The following is a 22,261-nucleotide window of genomic DNA, read 5'->3' as shown; positions in this document are numbered from 1 at the left end:
CATCTCCTGTATTTTGCCTTCTTTTTTGTGTTCAGAGTCGGGTTTAACTACCATTATTTGGGTGTCTGCCACGTGGCAGTCACTCAGCTAGGCACGCTTATATCATTTAACAAAAGTAACGGCTGAGAGAGCAGCTGAGGTTTAAGGAGTTTGAATTCTTCCCAAAGTTCACATGGCAAGAGTGCCAAGCTAGGAACCCATGTTTCCAAGTTGCAAAGCCCATATATTTCTTGTACCGTGTCTAATGGTCCTGATCTCTGCTCTTAACGAAGGGGCCTAAAATACATACATTCTCTCCATTTCTGAATTGTCTCAGTATATCTTTGGAACACAGACCATCAGAAATTTGTGCTCCAGGACCAAATTATCTTGTGGCCTCTTAACATTGCCATAGGCTTTAAAAGGAACACCCTCTATGAAGCTAAATATTGTGGGTACCTGAGGATGTGGTTGGAGCCTAGCTTACTGCACACATCTAGAATCCTCCTTGGAAAACTCAGAGAGAAGTTTCTCTCAGGAGTCCAGCACTAAGATAGGCTGTTTTGCAAGTAACTGTTTGATTTTCTCTCATGCATACTACAAATCATGTTAGTAATGGTACTCTGCCTGCAAGGAACCAAAGTGTGGCCCATTTCCAGTCACTGAAACAACCTTTCTGAAGCTGATTTTAGGGACTGAGCCTAGTCTTGGCTTCAGCTTGTTATCCTACCTTTATTTTCCTTGTATCCCCATTTTCTCATTTATTCCATTCATCTTTTATTATGTGTACATATAAACTGCTTCAGATATTTTAAGGATATGGCATTTTATACATATGCCTATAAAATAACTGAGTTATAATAAATACAATAAGTTGAGTTTTATATATATATAACATATATATATATCACACACACAGTATTTATACATATATATATGTATGTGTATATATATATATATATACTCATTTTCAAATTATTGGTTCCACAGAGTTTAACACTTTATATGCTACCTTTTATACTAATTACTTGGCATGGATATGTCTTGTTAATTCAATTCATTTGTAAGTTCCTTGAGGATAAGGTCTTAAATTCATTCAGGTCTCAATAACACCCAGCTATATGTTGATTTATTGTTGACTGGGATATGTCCATAATCTGACAAGATAAGTGACTCCTAGGTTAACCCTGCCCTCATCCAGACCATCCTTTGTAATACCTGTCTCCCCAAACCTGGGGCTGGGCTGGCCATAAAGTTCATAGCTATTCTAATTCCTGTCTTCATTACTTTGCAAAAGTCCACAACTGTATGGAAGAATCACCCCATCATGCTGAGTCGTCATGTCAAAGCAACTCTTAGGGGTAACAGTCTGTGAGTGGCAGAAACTTTCTTTCCCCTATCTCTTTACATATGTACATGCTTTGACTTCAAAGCAATGGAATGTGATTGTATTCCATAAGCCAAAAGGAAAAATAGTCATTACCGTTTTGTGTCCACCTTAATCAGATCACATAAATTATATGTGGATGCATATGAAAACTTAAATAGGAAAGACGACTAGAATTGCTGTGGTGCACATTCCCACTTGACCCCCGAAATATGATGAACTTACTGTTAGCTTATGAGTAATTGACATTTCAACAAGAAGCTTTTTGAAGTGTGGACAAGAGGAGGGTTAAAAGGGGCACCTGGGTGGCTCAGTCGGTGAACATCCAACTCTTGGAATTGAGCCCCAAGTGGGGCTCTGTGTTCAGTGGGGAGTCTGCTTGGAATTCTCTCCTTTTCCCTCCCCCTTTGCCCCCCCGCCCCCGCTCATGCTCTCTCTGTCTCTCAAATAAATAAATAATATCTTTAAAAAAGCAAGAGGGATAAAAGCTGAGAAAAATTTTGTCCTTTGGTTTGATAAATTCTGAGACTATAGCTACTGTTCTATGCGAAAGAAATTGTCTGAATTCCATTATGTTGTCTGTGATGATACATAATTCAGGTGATATTTAACATGTACATACACTGTGCAGTATTATCTCCAAACCTCAAAGATGTCTCTCACGTGTGTAATTGTCTCATATTTATATAAATGAAAAAAACTCACATTGATATTATCACATCTTTGTATAAAATAATACTGCATGTGGGGTGCGAGGGTGGCTCAGTCGGTTAAGCTTCTGCCTTCGGCTCAGGTCATGATCCCCCAGGGTCCTGGAATTGAGCCCCATATCCGGCTTCCTGCTCAGTAGGGAGTCTGCTGTCCCTCTCCCTCCGCCCTTCCCCTGGCTCATGCTCTCTTTCAATCTCTCCCTCTCTCCCTCCCTCCCTCTCTCTCTTTTTAAAAGATTTTATTTGAGACAGAGAGAGAATGAGTGGGGGGCAGGTAGGAGCAGAGGGAGAGGGAGAAGCAGACTCCTTGCTGAGCAGGGAGCCCGATGTAGGACTCCATCCCAGGACCCTGGGATCATCACCTGAGCTGAATGCAGCTGTTTAACTGACTGAGCCACCCAGATGCCCCCACCCCCATCCTCTCTCTCTCTCAAATAAATAAATAAAATCTTAAAAAAAAAATAATACTGCATGTGACATCCTTGGGAAATAAGGTGCACCAGGCATATGAATGTTCTGGATAAATGAAACTTACGTTTGGACATGTTAGACTTTGAGAGAAATTTAATAATTTTGGACACTTAACCGACTCAGCCACCCAGGCATCCCAAGAAATTTAATAATTTTTGATGGAAGACCTCTAACACAAGTCACACCATTCTCCGACTTCTTAAACAGCAGATTTGTTGAGCCTGTTCCCGATGACTCATCATGGCTCTGTAGCGGCTGCTGTCAGACCCTGGGTTACAGAGTGGTTCCCTTTGAGGTTCCTTGGTTTGGGGCCTCTGACTGCCCCATTGAGTGACTCTGGATTAGGTGTTCAAGAAGTAGAGGCCGGTCTGTTTTATTTTCTGCCTTCTCCCTGTGCTGACAGCTACCTTACTCATTTCCCAACCACACTCCGCTCTTTGACTTGGCACCTAATTGTGAGGAGGTGGGGCAGGGCTGAGGTGGCCCCACTTCCCTGGAGGTGGCAGCCATTTACCTCTCTTTACTTTCTCGTTTTCCGGCCACCCCAGGCCTCCCGAGGCTGAAGGATCAGCAGGCACGTTTGTCAGTGAGTGTTGCCAGCCTCGCTGGTTAGGGAGGTCTGGTTTGGTAGACATCTCAGAACGGAAATCTAGAGAATTTGGAAGAGATTCATGTCCAGAGGTTTGTGTCTATGTGTTTCTTCTCCCTTTTTGAAAGAAATATTCCTGGTGACTGTGTATATGGAGGAGAAGGGAGAAGCAGGTAGACATATTGAGATCCTAGATTCCGTGGGCTGTTGGGCATGAGCCAGATGGCCGGTGAAATGGGTATAATGGGAAGGGGTTGGTGGAATGGAAGGAAGTAAGGGGCAGATATCATACAGTGAAACCCCTCTGCCTCCTCCTTCCATCACCTGAGGAGTTAGATCACAGGAAGAGAAAACAATTCTTTGTTGCTCCACTAGAGAAACGCAGAAAGAGGCCAGAAGAGTGCAGTTCCCTGGCTCAGCGTTGACGGGCACGACTTTGCAGCCCAATTAGACAGTGCACCGGGGGGACTTTAGTTATCCCCGAGCAGGGGAGAACTCCTGGTCATAAATCCCTGGGGTATTGCCACAATTGACAGGGGAGTTTTACTGGCTGTTAGTTCTCTTGCACAGTATTGTTTTTAGTGCTTGTTTAATCATTGTTAATGTGAAATCATTTTTCTTGGACTTTGTAGCAGTTTATGACAGAGGCTGCAGATAATCAGCAGCATTCTTTATAAAAACAGTAAAGGATTAAAGTAGTTGTGTGTCTGCCTAGCCCAGAGGAGGTTCTCACTCAGATGCGTAAAAGTTGATTTTGATTTGTCTTGGTTTTGATTTTTCTCTCCCTGCTTCTGAATACCTTTTTATAAATGCCACCATTGTCACAAAAGGAAGCCCCAAAAAATGGATGTCCATTTTGAGGGATTTTTTTTTCTTTTTGCCAGAAAGGAAAAGAAAAAAAATGAACGAATAGCTGGACTTTATTTTTAATGATTGTGAAGAATCCTCACATCATTTTTAAATACTTGGTTTGGTACCAAGAGTTGTTCTAACAGGAGCTACAGAGCTCAGTGAGTGATTCTACAAGGTTAAGTCCTGCATTTAAGTATCCTCTTCTCAGAAGCTTCCCTGACCCCTTTGGGAGGTGAAGCAGGGTAAAGTGCTCCTCAGCTTCCTTTGCACATGGAATTATAACAGCAGACTTATGCTTCTGTCTCTTCCCCTCAGACTGTGATTTTTCTCAAAGGCAGGGATTCTGTCCTAGTCACTTCTGTTCTTCCCCCACCAAGTTTCTTTTCTTTCCTTTTTTTTTTTTTAAAGATTTTATTTATTTATTTGAGAGCGAGAGAGAGAGCACAAGCAGGGGGATGGCAGGCAGAGGGAGAAGCAGCCTCCCTGCTTAGCAAGGAGCCCATTTTGGGACTCAGTCCCAGGACCCCGGGATCATGACCTGAGCCGAAGGCAGACGCTTAACTGACTGAGCCACCCAGGCGTCCCCCAACCAAGTTTCTAACAAAGGCCTAGAACACCAGCCTTAATGATCAGAAGTAAGAGATGGCTTCACGTCCACTTTTAAATTACCAATCCATGTCAGTAGAATGTGTTCCTTAAAAATCTTTCTTAAAGTTTAACCACAGTGATTCATGATGTCAATTTTCAAATCCGCCAGGGAAAGTGAAATCACAGTGTAGTTTCCAGATTCGTAAAAGGTAAAGGGGAGGGGGCAACAGAAAGGTTTTGATAAGTTAAGTGCAGGCTTGAGAAAGTTCTACACATTTTTCTTTTTCTAATTGTTTGCCCAAATCCACTGTTCTTAGGAGAAAGCCCGTGTCTCTAATGATTAACATTCTGGGTTGTGGGAAGTGTGCTTCATTAACAATATGTGGCTTGTATTCCTTTACACACTCATCTGTAACGTCAATATAAATAGTTTCTGTGATGAGTAACTAGGTTTCTGAGATAAGTCCTTCCTTTTATTACAGCTGATAACACAGGATTGTAGGAGGCGGTACGGCTAACTAGCGAGAGGTTTTGATACATAATGGAAATTATACTCATTCAGTCCCCCTTCTGAGCTCCCCAGATGCCACCCTAAATTGTTTATTGACAGTATTCATACCTGGAGAATTTACTCAAAAGCAGTGGATTCTTTTTCTCCTCTTCCCCCCACCCCCCACCCCATGTCGCCTATAACTCTCTTTTCCAAAGAAAAAATATCTTCAAAATTGCCAGCTTTTCTTATCTAGAGATAAGGATCAAGTCGGTCATCAAATTTACCCCGTGCTTTTATTCATAGAGCTGCATAAAAACTTTGTCACCCAAAGCACCGTGAGGCTGCATACTCACCAATTTCAAGATAACATGAAATATGACATAATCAATTATGGAAAATAATGAAATGGAATGTTGGCATGGAAAGCCCCCTCGGAGAGTGTTAAAACAAGGAATCAATTGCTCAGGAGGAGTGTTAAAATTACAATCAGTCAAGAAGTCTTTACGAAGGGCCAGCCGTGGGTCCGGACCTGCCAGCACATGTGGGAAGGGTCAGATGCATGTTTCTGGGGTGTTCATCGCGTGGGGCAAAGATGGTTGTTTATTCCACCAACACGGAAGGACTTGCTTGCTCCTCTTGTGGGCTAGGTACCAAAGATACACAGGTGAAAAGCAGAAACTGTGCAGAAGGGAAGGTAATTCAGTCATTTGTTTTTTGTCTTAACAAGCATTTATAAAATGCATCTTTTTTTTTTTCCTTTTTTGTGCCGGGTGCTGTGGTATGCACTGTGGGAGCTCCAGCTGCAGGTTCCACCACTGTCCTCGAGGGGGGCAGACAGATTCACAAGCAATTACAGTACTTTGCAGAAACAGGGTGATGACAACAAAGATCCTATGTTAGACACAAAGGAAGAGATGATGCCCCGAACAGTACAAAATATAAAACCAAAAGTGAAATGCTAATTACGGAAAATAGACATGTTCACCTATTCTTGCAATTTCTGAAGCAGCAGAGGAACCAGGAAATATGCAGATTTTAAAAGCCTGTCTATCTTCTTACTGCGTCTGGACATAGGCAGCAGTGGGCAGAAGTGGGGATGAAAAAATATCCAGCCCCCCCCTTACTAAGAAACTTACAGAGGATGTGTGAAAACAAAACCTTTATTTCTTCCTTGGCAATTGGCCGGCACTCTCCTCTCTCTCTCTCTCTCTCTCTCTCTTTGTCTCTCTGTCTCTCTCACACACACACACATACATACACACACAGAGTTCGGCATAAAATCTGAAAATGATACACTCCATTCTTTTTCTGAACACGAGACAGAAATATATCTTTGTTTGGAAGTGTGTCTTCAACATCCCAAAAGAAAAGGTGGCCAGGAGAAGTCAGATTCTGACTTATGATTCGAACATGGCCTGATGCCGGAAAACTGTTATCATAGTATTTCTGTCCTGTTATATATGAAAATAAGGGACCATCATATGCAAATGAAGAGGAAGAAACCCTTAATGAGATAGCTCCCAAACTTATGCTTCTTTTCATTTTCACTCCCCCCTTTCTCCTTTTCTGTGTGGCCAGTGGATAATCTCTTGGCTCTTTCATCTTTCCAAAATGGGAACAATAAATGCACTTTGAGGAGTCCGTATTCCCCCACCCATTTTGAAATTATTTGCAACATTAACATGTGTAATAATTGTTTCTGGGGAGACAATCTCAGAGGGGAGTATTTTAGGTTTCCCTGAAAAGAGTGATAAATAACTAAAGCTTCATAGCTCTCTCTCTCACACACACACACCCCAAAAACCAAAAAACTTACAGTGGAACCAAATTGTCATCACAGACTGATAAATTTGAAATAAGATGCTGTCGTGTTTTTGCTGAAATGAGAGCATAATAAAACCCAGGAGAGCAAAGTATGCTTTGTTTTGAAATCACACCAAGCATCTGGTGAGACAGTTCCTGGAATGTGCCCTGGATGCTACAACATGTATGTTTTTGGGACATTTGGCCACTGCTCCTTGTGACAACAGTTTATGGAGAACATTTAGCTGGATCTACATCAACTGCTGCCCAAAGGCTGACTTGTCACACCATACAACACTGGAGATTTTTCTGTAGAGAAGAACATGACCTCCTACTGTCACTAAACCACCAAGTCATGTTTGGGTGAACATTGTCCCCCATGAGAGTCATTTTCACAAGGTAGGGACTGCGTTTGTCTTGCTCACCATTATATCCCAGGTCTGGCACTCAAACCCACCAAAGAATCAGCTATTAAAAATATCGATTTATTTAATGAATGAAAAATTTTTAAAAGATTTATTAATTTTGTTTTTTTGTTTATTTATAGATTTTATTTATTTGAGAGAGATAGCATGCCATAGAGGCAGAGGGAAAGGGAAAAGCAGACTCCCTGCTGAGCAAGGAGTCTGACTTGGGGTTCAGTCCCACAACCCATGAGATCACGACCTGAGCGAAAACCAAGAGTCGGCCGCTTAACTGACTGAGCCACCCAGGTGCCCATGAATGAAATTCTTTTGGTCAGAACAGACTAACTGGTTCAAAGTATTTCTGATGGAGATGTTTGGGGATGTGTTTTCCTGATCACAGAGCCTGATTGTAGTTTTGTGTAGTTGCAATACTACTGCTTTTCTCCTTCTCCACAGAATCCGTGTCCATCAGGCACAAGCCCTCTGTCTGATGTATTTTCATTTGTGTATTGTTTTACAGTTTACGAAGGGGATTTCCCATCCACTACCTTATTTCATCCTCACAAAAACTTTCTCATATATTTTTAGGTGAGAAAATAAGTCTTAGAGAATTACGTGGTGTGACTAAGCTCTCACAGCTGGAAAGTATAGAATTGAGTCTTGAATCCTTCTCTGTACTATGAGTTCAGTGCTCCCTTGACCATGTTCACTATGTCCCGGAGTCATGGAAAGAAAGTTAGTCACAAGCTCTTAACAGTACTAATCAATGTATGAATGGAAACTTCCTTAGAATCAGCCAGCTATCCAGAGTTCCATTGAATGGCCACTTAAGAATGAATTTGTTAAAAGTAAGTCAAATTAATTTCATTTAGAAAATTCTAGCACCTCCTGATGTAATTTGGAGACAGCCTAGAGCTTGAGAGAGTGGAAGAGAATTTTTTAGGCAGCTCTCTGAGCCCTATTTTCTCATCTATAAATTTAATATAATGATACCAGTTTGGCTAACTTCGAAGGCACGTTCTGTCAATTAAATCTAAAGCAATACACAAAAACTCTAAAAAAAAAAAAAACTACACAATGTATCAATGTCAGGTGTTACTTTTTTTTTTTTAAAGATTTTATTTATTTATTTGACAGAGAGAGACACAGCTAGAGAGGGAACATAAGCAGGGGGAGTGGGAGAGGGAGAAGCAGGCTCCTGGCTGAGCAGGGAGCCCGATGTGGGGCTCGATCCCAGGACCCTGGAATCAGGGCCCGAGCCGAAGGCAGACACCCAACGACTAAGCCACCCAGGCGCCCCCAGGTGTTACTTTTATAAGTTCACAGTGTGTGTCTAAATATGGCCACTGCATTTGGAAAAACCGGGGTCTTTGGGTGGTATATATTACAAAACGAAGAGCACACTGTTACAAGTAGCCATTGCAATGGGTCACTATGCTCTTCACATTCAGACTGTGGATATGTGAACTGTCCGTGAAATAAGTATGGTTTTGTCATTGAAGAATGTCAATGAAGAATTTCCCCTGGAGGACAAGGTGAAATAAGAATAAAATGCCCACTGTGACCCAGCACATTTCATTTTAATCCTCATGGCAGTCCTGTGAGGGAGGTAATGTTCTTGGTTCATTTTCCAGTTATGGAAACTGAAGTTTAGAGCATTTTTGGGAAAATCATCCAAATCATAAAGCAAATGTAGATGAGCCTCAAGACCATGATTGGTGATTATTCCAATCAAAATCGAGGACAGTTTGGACACACACATCAGTTAATACTGATGCCAGATAAGGCAGTGTGTCTCTTTATCTTCCAAAGTCATTTGTGCCGGCGTGCTAATTGTCTTTTAAAGAAATCTCAGTTTGGCAGCTTGCTAATATCTGTGTACTATTTTAGCTTTGGGTCAATGTATTAAACTCTAGATACATAAGCACAGGCTATTTGGGGCCATTCTAATGGGGTCTAGCGAGGACAGTGTGAGGCGCCTGGACCTCCCACAAGCAAACTCTAATAGCTCTGTTAACATTAGACAGACCGATCTAATGGAGGGCCTTTTCCTAGCAGCTCATTGATTATAAATACTACTCTTAAGTATTCATATGTGGCCTAAAAAGTATTTATCCAAATGAAAATAATGATTTTCAGGAGCAGCGATGTAAATTCTGAGCATTTGTGCCATGACGACCATTGGCAGAGACTTCTTGCTTATAGTGAGTTCTCTTATGTAGAAAATTAGGCAAAAATAAAAAATGTAGTGAATAACAGTGTCATTTTTTTTTTCTATTTCTTTTATAGGTTGATGACCAAATGAAGCTGCTTCAGAATTGCTGGAGTGAGCTCTTAATTCTCGACCACATTTACCGACAAGTGGTACATGGAAAGGAAGGATCCATCTTCCTGGTTACTGGGCAACAAGTGAGTATAGAGATCCCCCGCCCCCCAAAAATGTCTTTTTATTAAGCATGTTCAGAATGGCAGGAATTTAACTAGGTCAGAAGCACTCTGGTGCTTTGAAAGGGAAAGATTGGCTGCAAATAATTTAGAAAACCTGACTTGGTGCACTCTGTTCCTACACCGATGATTACAGTTAAACTTGTAAAAGCAAAACATAATCACAAACATTCTGCTGCTTTCACTCTGCTGGGATTGAAAGTTGTGCTTTGAAGGGTCAAAACAACTGGTAAATCAGAATTAACGATTAGTACCCAGCATTTTTTCCTTAAGTTTCTGCATTAATCTACCACACTTGTTTTGTCAGCTATTTAAAAAGCTGATACATTGTGGAATCCTTACGATTTTGTCATCATAATGGTGGAAGAGACTGATTCAAATATCATATATAAACTAAATATTTGGCATAAAGGCAAATGAAGGAAAAGGGACAGGGGTTCCAGTTTTCAAGAGCCAGCCATCATTGAAAAGGAAAATAGAAAAAATTACTGTTAGTTCCTACTCCTTTCTTTTTTTTTTTTTTTTAAAGATTTTATTTATTTAAGAGAGAATGAGAGAGAGAGGGAGCATAGGAGGGGAGGGTCAGATGGAGAAGCAGACTCCCTGCTCAGCAGGTAGCCCAATACTGGACTCAATCTTGGGACTCCAGGATCATGACCTGAGCAGAAGGCAGTCGCTTAACCAACTGAGCCATTCAGGCGCTTCCCTACTACTTTCTGAATAGATATTTGCTTAGTCAACAGATACTTACTGAACATCCAACAGTGTGCCAGCCACTATTCTAGGGCATTGGCATGCATTAGTGATCAACACAGAAAAAGATCCTATCCTCACAATGCTTAACATCATAGCAGGGAGAAGCTGACCATAATGAATCATCTTATAACAAACCTGTATATAAGAAATGTATTAGAAGTCAACGTGCTGTTGAATAAAAGAAGAAAAACAAACTGAGGGTCTAGAGGGGAGGGGGGAGGATGGGTTAGCCTGGTGATAGGTATTAAAGAGGGCACGTTCTGCATGGAGCACTGGGTGTTATATGTAAACAATGAATCATGGAACACTACATCAAAAACTAATGATACAATGTATGGTGATTAACATAACATAATAAAAAAATAAAAAAACTACACACAAAAAAAAAAAGAAAAAAGAAAAGAGAACATGCTGTGCAAAGGGAAATGCACACATACGCACGGGGGTAGTAGGTTGCATTGTGACCCAAGGATTTCCATGGTCAATAAGAGTAGTTGCTTTTGTCTTAGTGAGAAGGTGACGTTTTAGCAAACACTTGAAGGAGGAGAGATCGTTGTTGGCTTCATGGATATCTGGGGAACAGAAAGTATTCAATGGACCTAAGTCCAACTTTATAGGATTTTGGCATGTCCCTCCCAGTTCTTAGCCTTCATTCAATAACTGATGTGTTATTAAAATAAATGCACGGAACATAGTGATTCCATAAGTCCATTGGGTCATTCCTATTCAGGCATCGCTCCAGCATTCAGCAATGCTTCCATACTTCAGGACTCGGGCACCGTGATCTTTTACATCCAGCCATAAATGTTTATGTGCTGTGAAACCACAGCAGTGCATATTTGAAAATGAAAGGCTGTCTCCACGCCATTTGCTGTATTATTAATAAATCACATTTTCCCAATCAAATTAAAGGCAAGCACTATTTCAGAGTTTTTGCAAATTGGATCAATTCAACCATCTCCATCACTATCTGGTCCCTGTTTTTCTGTACATCTCATGAGAAAAGTCTGCTAGACGAGAAAATAGTCTCATGGGCTTGACTTTCTGTACTTCCAAATTTTTGTTAAGCATTTTCATCCAGGGACCCAAGTCTCTGGAGGAAATGTACCCATTTCTAGAGTTTAATCACTGGGTATGCCTCCCAACCCTCTCTCCACCCCACCCCCGTTCCCCCGCCCAGCCCTACCCAACTAGGAACTGCATTAGAAGGAGCCTCAGCCCACAAATTAATTTGATTTCATTTCCTTCTGAGTTTCAGAAATGAAATGGGTTTGTGCCATTCTTTCTCAAAGCACTTCCATTCTTGCTCTTTAGAAATACTCCTTATTTCACATTTCATTTTGCCTTAAGTGCTGCCCCTGGGTAAAGGTAATTACCATTTAAAAAGTAGAGAAAGTGCATTTCTTGTCTCTCTGATTTTCAAAACCAAGAACAGTCAGAAATAGATGGTATTTATCATCTTTAGTATCAATTACTGCTACTTCATGTTTTGTCATCACAACAGAATACAGAACTCCCTGGTGGAGAACTAGTTCTTCCCTTTCATCTTTCCTGCCACCCAGAGTCTTCTAGCTCCCTCCTGCCCTCGTAAAGTGAGTCACCTTTCTGTCAAACCCCTCTCCTACCCCTTTCCATCCAATCCAGTGGAGAGCCTCATAATGATTCATTATAACTGGACATTCTGATTTATGAAAATTGTGGAACAAACCTTGTATTTTCTATTGTGGAATAGGCTAGACAAAACATTTTGAATCTATCTCTGGGCTTCCTGCAATTCTTTTTTTTTTTTTTTTTTTTTTGAGGATCTAGCTGGCTTTATTAAGTGATTATGAATTGGGTAGCATTCCATCTAGCAAGTAGAGAAATGCTCCTGCAATTTCTTTCTTTCTTTCTTTTTTATTTTCTTTCTTTTTTTCGGGGGGTGGGGGAGGAGGGGAAAGGAGGGAGGGAATCTTAAGCAGGCTCAGTCTCCTGACCCTGAGATCATGACCTGAGCCTTAATCAAGAGTTGAAAGCTTAACCCCCTGAGCCACCCAGGTACCCCATCCCGCAATTTCTTAAAGCAAAAGAAGTGCTATGAAGGAAGACTTTTCCAAACAAAGCATGCAATCTTTCCAAGAGAATGAGAAAGATATTTTAATGTGGAGTCATAGACATATTTTTACATCTCCCCAGCACCCATTTAGTGCTGAATATGTTAGGTGCATGATAAATATTAGCTCATGGTACCAAAGTAGAACCACCCTATCGTAACCTAAGTGCTTAATTAAAACAAGTTAACTTGGACTCAACACCCAGAGTATGCATCCCCACCATGTTTCCACATCTCATCTATACCTTTTTATACCTTCCCATTTTCTGTGGTGGGGCTGAGACCCCAGCACTGGTCCGACGTTCAGAAGTTGCTTTTCACTGCAGTAGGCTCCCCAGCCTGAGATGCAGGGATATAGGTGAAAATATTAAGTAAAATTTTCTTAGAACAGTAAATACCTCCCTGGCTGCAAGTGTGGGAAAACCTAGATTTTTTTGTTACAACAACAATAACAATAATAAATTATTTGGAGTATGCTAGTTTTAAGAAGATTGTTAAAGTAATGCTGAATGGAAAGGAAAGACTATATGAAGACTAAGAGTAGGGCAATATTCGGGGGGGGATGATTTGGTTTTTTTTGTTTGTTTGTTTGTTTTTGTTTTTAAAGATTTTATTTATTTATTTGACAGAGAGAGACACAGCGAGAGAGGGAATACAAGCAGGGGGAGCAGGAGAGGGAGAAGCAGGCTTCCCGCTGAGCAGGGAGGCTGACGCGGGGCTCGATCCCAGGACCCTGGGATCATGACCTGAGCTGAAGGCAGCCGCTTAACGACTGAGCCACCCAGGCGCCCGGATGATTTGTTTTTTTTTTAAGATTTTATTTATTCGAGAGAGAGAGCGGGGAGAGGAGCAGAGGGAGAGGGACAAGCAGACACTGAGCTCAGCGTGGAGCTAGATGTGGGGCTCGGTCTCAGGACCCCAAGACGTGACCTGAGCTGAAACCAAGAGTAGGATGCCCAACTGACTGAGCCACCCACACACCCTAGGGAGAACATGATTTTTAAAAGGAAAATGTATGGAGGGAGTTGAAGAAAGCAAAAAGAGAGAGAACTTCCTCTTTCTTAGTATATAGTCTAACAGCAGGGAAACTACAGATAGAGTATATTTTCATTACTAGTGCAGGCTGCTTGCTCTTTGGTATGAAAATTGTGTGTGTGTCTATTATACACGTTGGTCTAGTTTAGAATCAAATTGACCTGTGTTCGAGTTCCTATTCCAAACCTTACTAGCTATGCCTTCTTGGGCAACTCCCTTTACTGTTCAAGTTTCAGTGTCCTCACCTATCCAGTGGGGGTTGTAGGGGAATCTGCCTCAGAGAATTGCCATAGGAATTACAAGAAATAGTTCTGTAAAGTGCAGACATGAATATTAGAAGCTATCAGAACTAAGCTAACATGAAGCTGACATGTATGAAGTCAACAGCCCTATGAAGAAAGTACTATTTATTATTACTATCATCCCCATTTTACAGATGAGGAACTGAGACAAAGAGAGGTAAAATAATTGGTGCAAGGTCAAAATACAACTAATAAAAGCAGTAGAATGTTCCAATCTAGGAAGCCTGGTGCCAAAGTTAGTGTTTTTTTTTTTTTTTTCTTTTGTGATTTTATTTATTTAGTTTAGAGACAGAGAAAGAGTGAGGGGAGGAGCAGAGGGAGAGGGACAAGCAGACTCCATGCTGAGCGCAGAGCCTGACACAGGGCTCGATCTCACGACCTGAGCCGAAATTAAAAGTCAGATGATCAACTGAGCCACCCAGGCACCCCATTGTTTTGTGTTCTTAACCAACATACTGTACTGCTTTTCTATATACCTCACAGATGCTGCAGAGCTTGCTTTCACCATAAGCTCTCAGTTGGGTCTTCATGTATAATTTCTGTGCATGACAGCTTCTATGGAACTTCCAAGCAAGACATTCATTTCTTTATTGAACCTAAATACATAAATGGCTTTGTTTTATTTATTTATAAATTTTTTGGTGTGGCATTGTAAACACATCGTAAAAATAAATTTTAACATCAGAAGTATTTTAACATGATTATTACTTACCATTTTAAAATTATTTCAGCATTAAGAAAACGCTAGAAAGAAGGAAAAGGGTCATTCATAATGCCACCACCCTAAATCAACTGTTTTTGTTGAGTTTTCTTCCTAAATGCGGGGTTTTCTTAGTTTTCTAAAGGAAATAATTCCTCTGCCACCAAAACACATTGACCTACTACCACAGATTTGTGCAGAATGTGAACTTTGAAACAATGCTAGAAGCCTCAAGTCATGACGTTGATATCATGGTGAAAATAAACAACATTATTTCAAGGTAGCATGTAAAATACCCCTATGGGCAGCTGAACACTCACCTACAGGAGAAAAACAACTTGATTCACTTAATTTAAAAACATTTCTGAAGGCCTGATAATTGAAGGAAAATCGAAGATGTGGTGGAGGGGAGTTAGACACAGTCCTGCACTCAGTGGTAATAAGAGGTGTAATTTATCATCTAATGACGGTGATGACTGAGCCTTGCATAGTGCTTTGCACTGTGCACTTTCACAGGTAAGCTGCATGACACAGGCTCAGATAAGATGGGAGGAAGGTTCAGAGGAGGAAGTGCAAAGGGAGTCAGATGGGCATGTGAAGCTGTCCAGATTCCAGTTCTAGAAGGAAGTGCCTTATTTCTACAGTGACAGTGTTTGACCAAACTCCTTTGCAGGTGGAGACAGAAACTGAGAGCAGTGACAAGGAATTTCTGGATAAAACTTTTAACTAAACTAACTAACGAAACTCCACCACATTTTTCAGCCTCAACCAGAAGAAATACGGTACTCCCAAATCATTCATTAGAAATTTCCAGGTTTGGGGTGTCTGGGTGGCTCAGTCTGTTAAGCATCTCCCTTCAGCTCAGGTCATGATCCCGGTCCTGGGATTGAGTTCCTCATTGAGCTCCTTGCTCAGCAGGGAGCCTGTTTCTCCCTCTGCCTGCCTCTCCCCCTGCTTGTGTGTGGGTACTCTCTCTCTCTCTCTTTCTCTCTGTCAAATAAATAAATAAAATCTTTAAAAAAACAAAAGAAATTTCCAGGTTTGCTTATAGAATTTTCTCAACTGCCCCGTGGTGATTTCTTCTAGAACAAATGAAAATATTTTATTTATTTATTTGACAGAGAGACAGCGAGAGAGGGAACACAAGCAGGGGGAGTGGGAGAGGGAGAAGCAGGCTTCCCACCTAGCAGGGAGGCTGATGCGGGGCTTGATCCCAGGACTCTGGGATCAGGACCTGAGCCGAAGGCAGACACTTAACGACTGAGCCACCCAGGCACCCCTATGCTGTTTATTTTAAGATTAATAAATAGTATTCTTAAATATGCCTCAGTCTATAATATCCTATAGTCCTGATACAAAGGCGACCCAGGAAGCAATTTTGTGTCAGCTTGAGCATGCATGTACTGTCTACACAATGCTTTATAGCAACCCTGCTAGACAAACTAAGGAATGCAAGGCCCCAGGTACTCCTTGACCCAGTATTCTGGTATTTTCTTCCTGAACGCATCTCACGGTAAATAATGTGGTGCATTTGTTACAACAGAGAAGGAAGAAAAAGACTAGACTGAATTTTTTTTAAGTGAGGGGGATCTCCAGGGAACTGCTACTTGGAGCTTGAAGAGAGAGAAGAAAGTTAGATAAAATAGCATAACTTTTCTCAAAAGTCCCATGGCTAGCATGCCTAGCACATTATGTTCGCTAAATAAATGTTTGCAGAATCAAGTCCCTTCATAGTTCATTGAGATCTAGAGTAATTGAAATAATCCCACTGCAAAGAACAGCCCAGGGCACTACTACCTAGTATTGAAATGAGGATTTGATGCTTCACACCAAATTTCTTACTTAAACCTAAGGTCAGCCATCATGCATTCATTATGTCTTTTAATCAGACATCTATATAAGCATATGTTAAATAATCTTGTTAAGCAAAAAGGAAATAATTATCGGTAATATTATTAATTACTAGTATTAGTAACTTACATAATAGTATTAATATTATCAGTAACATCTGGATTATCAAATCAATTCTATATTTTTAACATCTTAGAATTATGACAAGAATTCGTTTCTATCCAGTATTTTAAAAATATATGCACATAAAACATATCTGTGTGTATATATATATATACTTATATATATATAAAATAACAATAGAGTTCTTTGAAGTGGGATTGCTTTTAGTATTTGCATATTGTAGCTAATTAACAGCCCCTGTAACATCATCCTAAGGGATAGGCCTACCAGCAACTTATTCATTATCTTCTATTATTGTGTATCATATTAAAATGACAGGCATCTTACAATATACAAGTCATCAAAAATTTCAGTTATTAGAACTAAAAGCAATTTAGTTAAAACTGTTTCTACCTTCATGATGAGTGAAATTTATCCAAAGGGGACATCAGCTTATAGTATTTCTTCAATATCTGCCTTGAGTTTAATGGCACAAAGATTACATGTAAGAGAGCAATAAATTAATTTTACTAAGTACATAAAAGACAAGGCCAGCTGCTCCTAAAATGAGCACAAACTCTGCATTCAACAATGAAAATATAATTATGTTTGTAATAAAATGTAAGGAAGTTGCAGATCTGTGTGCTGTTTCAGGAATAAATCACCTATCCTCCTTCGGAGCCATGCAATTTGATAAATTATCCTTGAAGGAAGTGTTATTGGAGCTCCCATTTAATAAGCATGTTTGAGCTTTCAAATTAGCATGTAAATAAATGTATAGCTATAAAGTTGTTGGTATGCCAATTGATTTCCTGAAGTTCAACTCACTAAATGTCTCTCAGTAAATAGAATCTTATGAAACATTTTCAGTTCCTTTTGGGTATAATATACTATATTTTCAAGTATAAAATTCTAGGACTTGAACTTAGTATTACACACCTGTTAGAACTGTACACATATCGAATTTTAATTAACCGATCTTTAAAAAAATGAGGTTCTGGTTAATTACTACATTTTCAAGCATGTTGTTCTAGTATTTGAACTTCTTGCATACTTGTTAGAACTATATACATATCAAAACTTAGTTAACTTTATACTATGAAAAATTAATTAGTACCAACATATTTGTGGTTTATTGTAGTGCACTTTCCTTTTTGAAGGCTTCACTTGTGATTTTGATTAAAATGTGCTATGTACATACTAAGCTCCGGCTGCAGTGCGTTCAACAGCTGATTCTAAGCTTAAATTGGTAGTATTAACCCAAGTACTCTCATTTACTGATAATCACAGAAATGGGAGGCACCTTATTATCCTCTAGCTTAACTGCTTTATTTAAAGATCAGGAAACCAAGGGATGGAGACTCCATATGACTTGCCCAAGATGCTTCATTTGTAAATGGCCGTGTTGGCCCAGATCTCCTGTGTTGTCCCAGTTTTCTTCCACCTCTGTGACCCCACGGGGCCTTCCTGCTGTCATTCACTCACCTATCCTATTTGTCTCTGTAGGATTTCTATTATTACCTGGGGGTAGTGAGACCATGTATAGTTGCTAAAGAATTGAGAGCTCAGGCACCACTTTTAAGTAAGAAGAACTTCCCTGGAGTAGAAAGATCTCTTGTAAGAGAACTGGCAAAGTGGAAGCTGAGACATCCCTTTGGGGGCTAGGCAGATCATCATAATGCGTTCCACAGTGTTCATCTGCTTGTCCTCTCTGCTTCCCGCTCAGGATTCTGGTTGCCTGGGTCCCAGCCCTTTCTTTCACACATTCTGAAACAGAAACCAAAGGAGTTCCTAGAACGCTTGATGTTTAAATTTAGTGGACAGAAGCCAGCACATGGACAAAGCAGGGAGGACAGTCCTGTGCTTGATACAAGAGCAGACCTAGAACACACATTAACTGTGCCTTTTTCATGCATAGTTGACTCTATATAAACTGATTGACACCTTTGGGGGTCGTCTTTCCACTGACTCCTAATTTTTCTCACTCTTGAAAAAAGGTTTCTGTATACCCAGTATTCTCTAGTTAAAGCTGAAAATTCAACTCATCATATTTACACAATAAAAAAAAATCCATTCTGCCTTGTTTTTAATTGCAAATTCTACTCTAGGGACTAGTTCTCCTGCTTAGGAGGCAGCCCTGTGCCTTCTCCTGGAGAAGCAAGTGCAGTCAATTATGGTAATGAAATGTCAATAAATATAAAAATTTAATACAGTCTGCTCCGGGTGAGTGGCAGATGAGGACTTGCCTCCCAGACAAATTTGCTGCTGCTGCAAATATTAAATGCACCTGAAAGAGTATCTGGTTGCCTGAGAGCTCTCCGGTACAAAAAGGATGGGAGCATCAGGTACCAACTGGGCTTTCCCATTATGCTATAATTCAGCAGCAAAGCCAGTACCATCATTGACAGCCATCCCAACATCTTAACTTATTATTATAAGCTGCACTTTTTATGTCCCCCTGAATAATCTAAGATTGGTGCATTGTAGCACCTTTTTTTTTTAACGAAGAAGAAAATAAGCCCTTTTTGTTATGTTTTCCATATCAAGAAATTATTCCTCTTAATAAGATCATTGCTGTCTTTAGAGAGAAATGTATTAATAATCATATGAATGAAAATAGTAGTTGTTGCTTTTTAGGAAGCAACCCGCTAAAGAATAATCTAAATGCGATTCTTTCATCATCCACAAGCATGCATTCTTGGACAATGACTGCTTTAAAACATAGTCTCTTAATAAAATAAAAATGTAAACATACCTCTGCCTTCACTTTCCTCATGCACTAATGTCATCGGGTGCACGTAGAATTCTGTTCTGGATTCAATTTTTTTTGATAGTATAGTTTTCTTTAAACTGATTTGTGAGAGTTAAAAACTTTAACCTTATGTGATAATGTAATTTCACAATAGAAAAAAGATGAAGGTATATATATACCTGTGGAATTAGGTAGCCAAAATCTGTTCCCTACAAAGCTTATCAAAATGATTAGATTTATCAGCATAATTATGATGCATCTCAGAATCATAGCATGTCTCAAACCATTTTCATGGGGAATGTCCCCTCTGTTACAAATCTATAGTGCAATCTGATTTTACCCACAATTCCTAAAAGTTGCAAATAAAATATTTGTTTCTGATTCTTTTTTGTTGTTGTTGTTTCTGATTCTGACAGTCATTACAACTGATTCTGTGTTGCAGGTGGATTATTCCATAATAGCGTCCCAAGCCGGGGCCACCCTCAACAATCTCATGAGTCATGCACAGGAGTTAGTGGTAAAGCTTCGCTCTCTACAGTTTGATCAACGAGAGTTTGTGTGTCTGAAATTCTTGGTGCTCTTTAGTTTAGGTAAGGAATCCTTTTCTCATACTCTGTACAACCAGATGTTATTAGATGATGCCGAACTCTGAGTGTCGTGAAGTCAGTGCATGCTTTTGTTCTACCGAGATAATGCCCTCCTTTTCAAATCCCTAAGTCGTCAAGCGTGAATACATTCTTATGTATATATTTCTGCATGACTCAGCGCCTGTGAGTAGATGCGTTGGGGCATGGAAAAGGAGTTCTTAGATGGGAGTCCTGAAGTTTCTCCCGTAATGGACATGATGAGTAGGCAGCAGCCATAGAAGGCCGAATGGAGATGGCTTAGGAAAGACGTATGGTATCAAATTGTAGCCATCCTTCTGCTGTTGATCATTTCTGTGTGCCTTTTGTTAGAGCTTGCAAGCTACTGCTGTTTTTATTGTAAAATATGGGTAGTAATTAAAAACCTGTTTCTTAAATCTCGATCAGGATTAACCAGAGAATGTTTATAACTAGATGCATCACTATTCAAGTATATAAGATGATGGTCGTCAAGGGGAAAGGATGCTTCTTTAGGAAAGCTTTGGAGACGAAAGATAACTAAGCAAGACAGATTGGCTAAATCAAGGTTCTGAGTGAGTCAGTTGAGAAAAATCACCACTGCTTGGAATAAAAAAAGGATTAAGGAGATGGATTTTTATTGACTTCAAAGGAACAGATTTTTCTGCCTGTCCCATACTTGATTTCTGTATTTTCTTGGCTTAATAAAGCCAACTTAAATAAACTTTTTGCCAAGTCCATTTATTACTTATTGGCAGACAGCTGAGGGAGGCAACTTACCCTGAATGAAAAAAAAATGCAGAAATCAGATTTATCAACATATGTTTTTTCTTTAGTCTTCAGTTATAAGATAGTTGTGAACTCATAGCCTAAGAAATAAAACAATAAAACAAACTGCAAAGTAAAACAGATGTGTCTACTCTCCAGATTTGGTACTTTTGCTTTAAAATTCCTCCTGACAGCGTTGCACAACTGTTGCTAATAAAGGGATAGTTTGAAGTAATAGAACCAGAGTTAATTTTTCACATGTAGTCAACATTTAAAATAAGAAGAACGTTTTCATATTTTGGAAAATGTGATAAATATAGCAGAGAGAAATGTTACTGAAAATTTGAAAAGACAACAGAATTTCATAGATGTAGTGTTCAAAGGTTTACAGTGCCAGGACTGGATCCTGTGTGGTTTCTGTATTAACCACTATAAATAGGAAAGTTCTATTCAAGTGAGTCAACATCTTTTACCCATGAACAGTTTTTAGAAAATCAAGAGGAAGATAGCACAGGCCTGCTTGCTCTAATCTCACAAATTGTTCTGGTGTATGGCAAGATCTTAGTCTTTTCAACTAGCACATTTGATCAGTAATTAAATGGAAAAAGTGGTAATATATGTGTAAGGACTCTTACAGCATCTTAGTGAAAAAATATTTAAAGAGAGTCATCTCACTTCAATGGTATTTTACATTAGTTGAATAACTGCATTACATTTGAAGATGTAGACATTAACCATGGGCCATGTTTTGTTTTCCTCACTTTTATCTTCCTTCATCATTTTTCAAAATTACTAGGTTCTCTGCCAATACTAAGGAAGTAGGGGCTGGAGTGGTGGTTCTGAAGGGCTTTCAATCTTTGAACCTCACAAATTATCATCCTGAACCATTGGGCCATGTATTTCCCAGAACCTCAACCACACACTCTCTTATTTGAATGTGTTGACTGTCAGGAGTCTGGGGACCACTGAATAACTAACTTAGTGTCCCTTAAAATTCTGCCTGTTTGTTGTTTAAGCAAAAAAAAGAAAGCATGGCTTTCATATCAGAGGTAAATAGAGTTTTGGCCAAAGTTTATTTTTTTTTCTCAAGAGTTTGTTTTTAAGGAAGCAAGAAGATGGTAACTGGCAATAACGTTCAGGTAGTTTCCAATTTGCAAATGGAAACTATTTCCCCCCAGAAAAACAATAATAAATAATCTTTTTTGGGCAGCTTTATTGAGGTGTGTGGATAATTAACCTTTGGGTACCCACGCCAGTCCCCAAACACCTGTTTTGCCTGTAATGGGAATGAAATCATAGCAGAGCCACCCTTGAAAGCTGAGCCCAAGTCCAGATTTGATACCTGTTGTCTCAAACCCTCATGAGCTTTGCACACACACCCCCTACACCCCCGCCCCGAGTCTGAAAACCGATACATTCTGATCCCAGCTCAGCCTTCAGACTCTCTGATCCTGGAGTAAGACGAGGATTTTGTGGACTGATCATAGGTCAGGGGCTGTGTTGAGAGAGGACTGCAGCAGTATTCTCTTGGTGGGTGATGAAACCGTGTTTACCACGTGGAGCTGGTGAGAAAAAGT

The 22,261-nt window shown here is 39.9% G+C and overlaps 1 protein-coding gene across 1 annotated transcript in view; it reads left to right on the top strand.

Moving 5' to 3' along the window:
• Nucleotides 1–22,261, top strand: part of NR5A2 (nuclear receptor subfamily 5 group A member 2) — a 135,622-nt gene that overhangs the window by 63,183 nt on the left and 50,178 nt on the right. The window contains exons 6-7 of the mRNA XM_032422250.1: nt 9,569–9,688; nt 19,757–19,904. Of these exons, the coding sequence (XP_032278141.1) occupies nt 9,569–9,688; nt 19,757–19,904 (268 nt within the window). The remainder of the gene's footprint in view (nt 1–9,568; nt 9,689–19,756; nt 19,905–22,261) is intronic.

The sequence above is a fragment of the Phoca vitulina genome, unplaced genomic scaffold (assembly GCF_004348235.1).
Source record: "Phoca vitulina isolate PV1807 unplaced genomic scaffold, GSC_HSeal_1.0 scaffold26, whole genome shotgun sequence".
Taxonomy (NCBI): Eukaryota; Metazoa; Chordata; class Mammalia; order Carnivora; family Phocidae; genus Phoca; species Phoca vitulina.
Note: the sequence above shows the minus strand (reverse complement) of the source record. Positions and strands in the feature narration are given on the sequence as shown.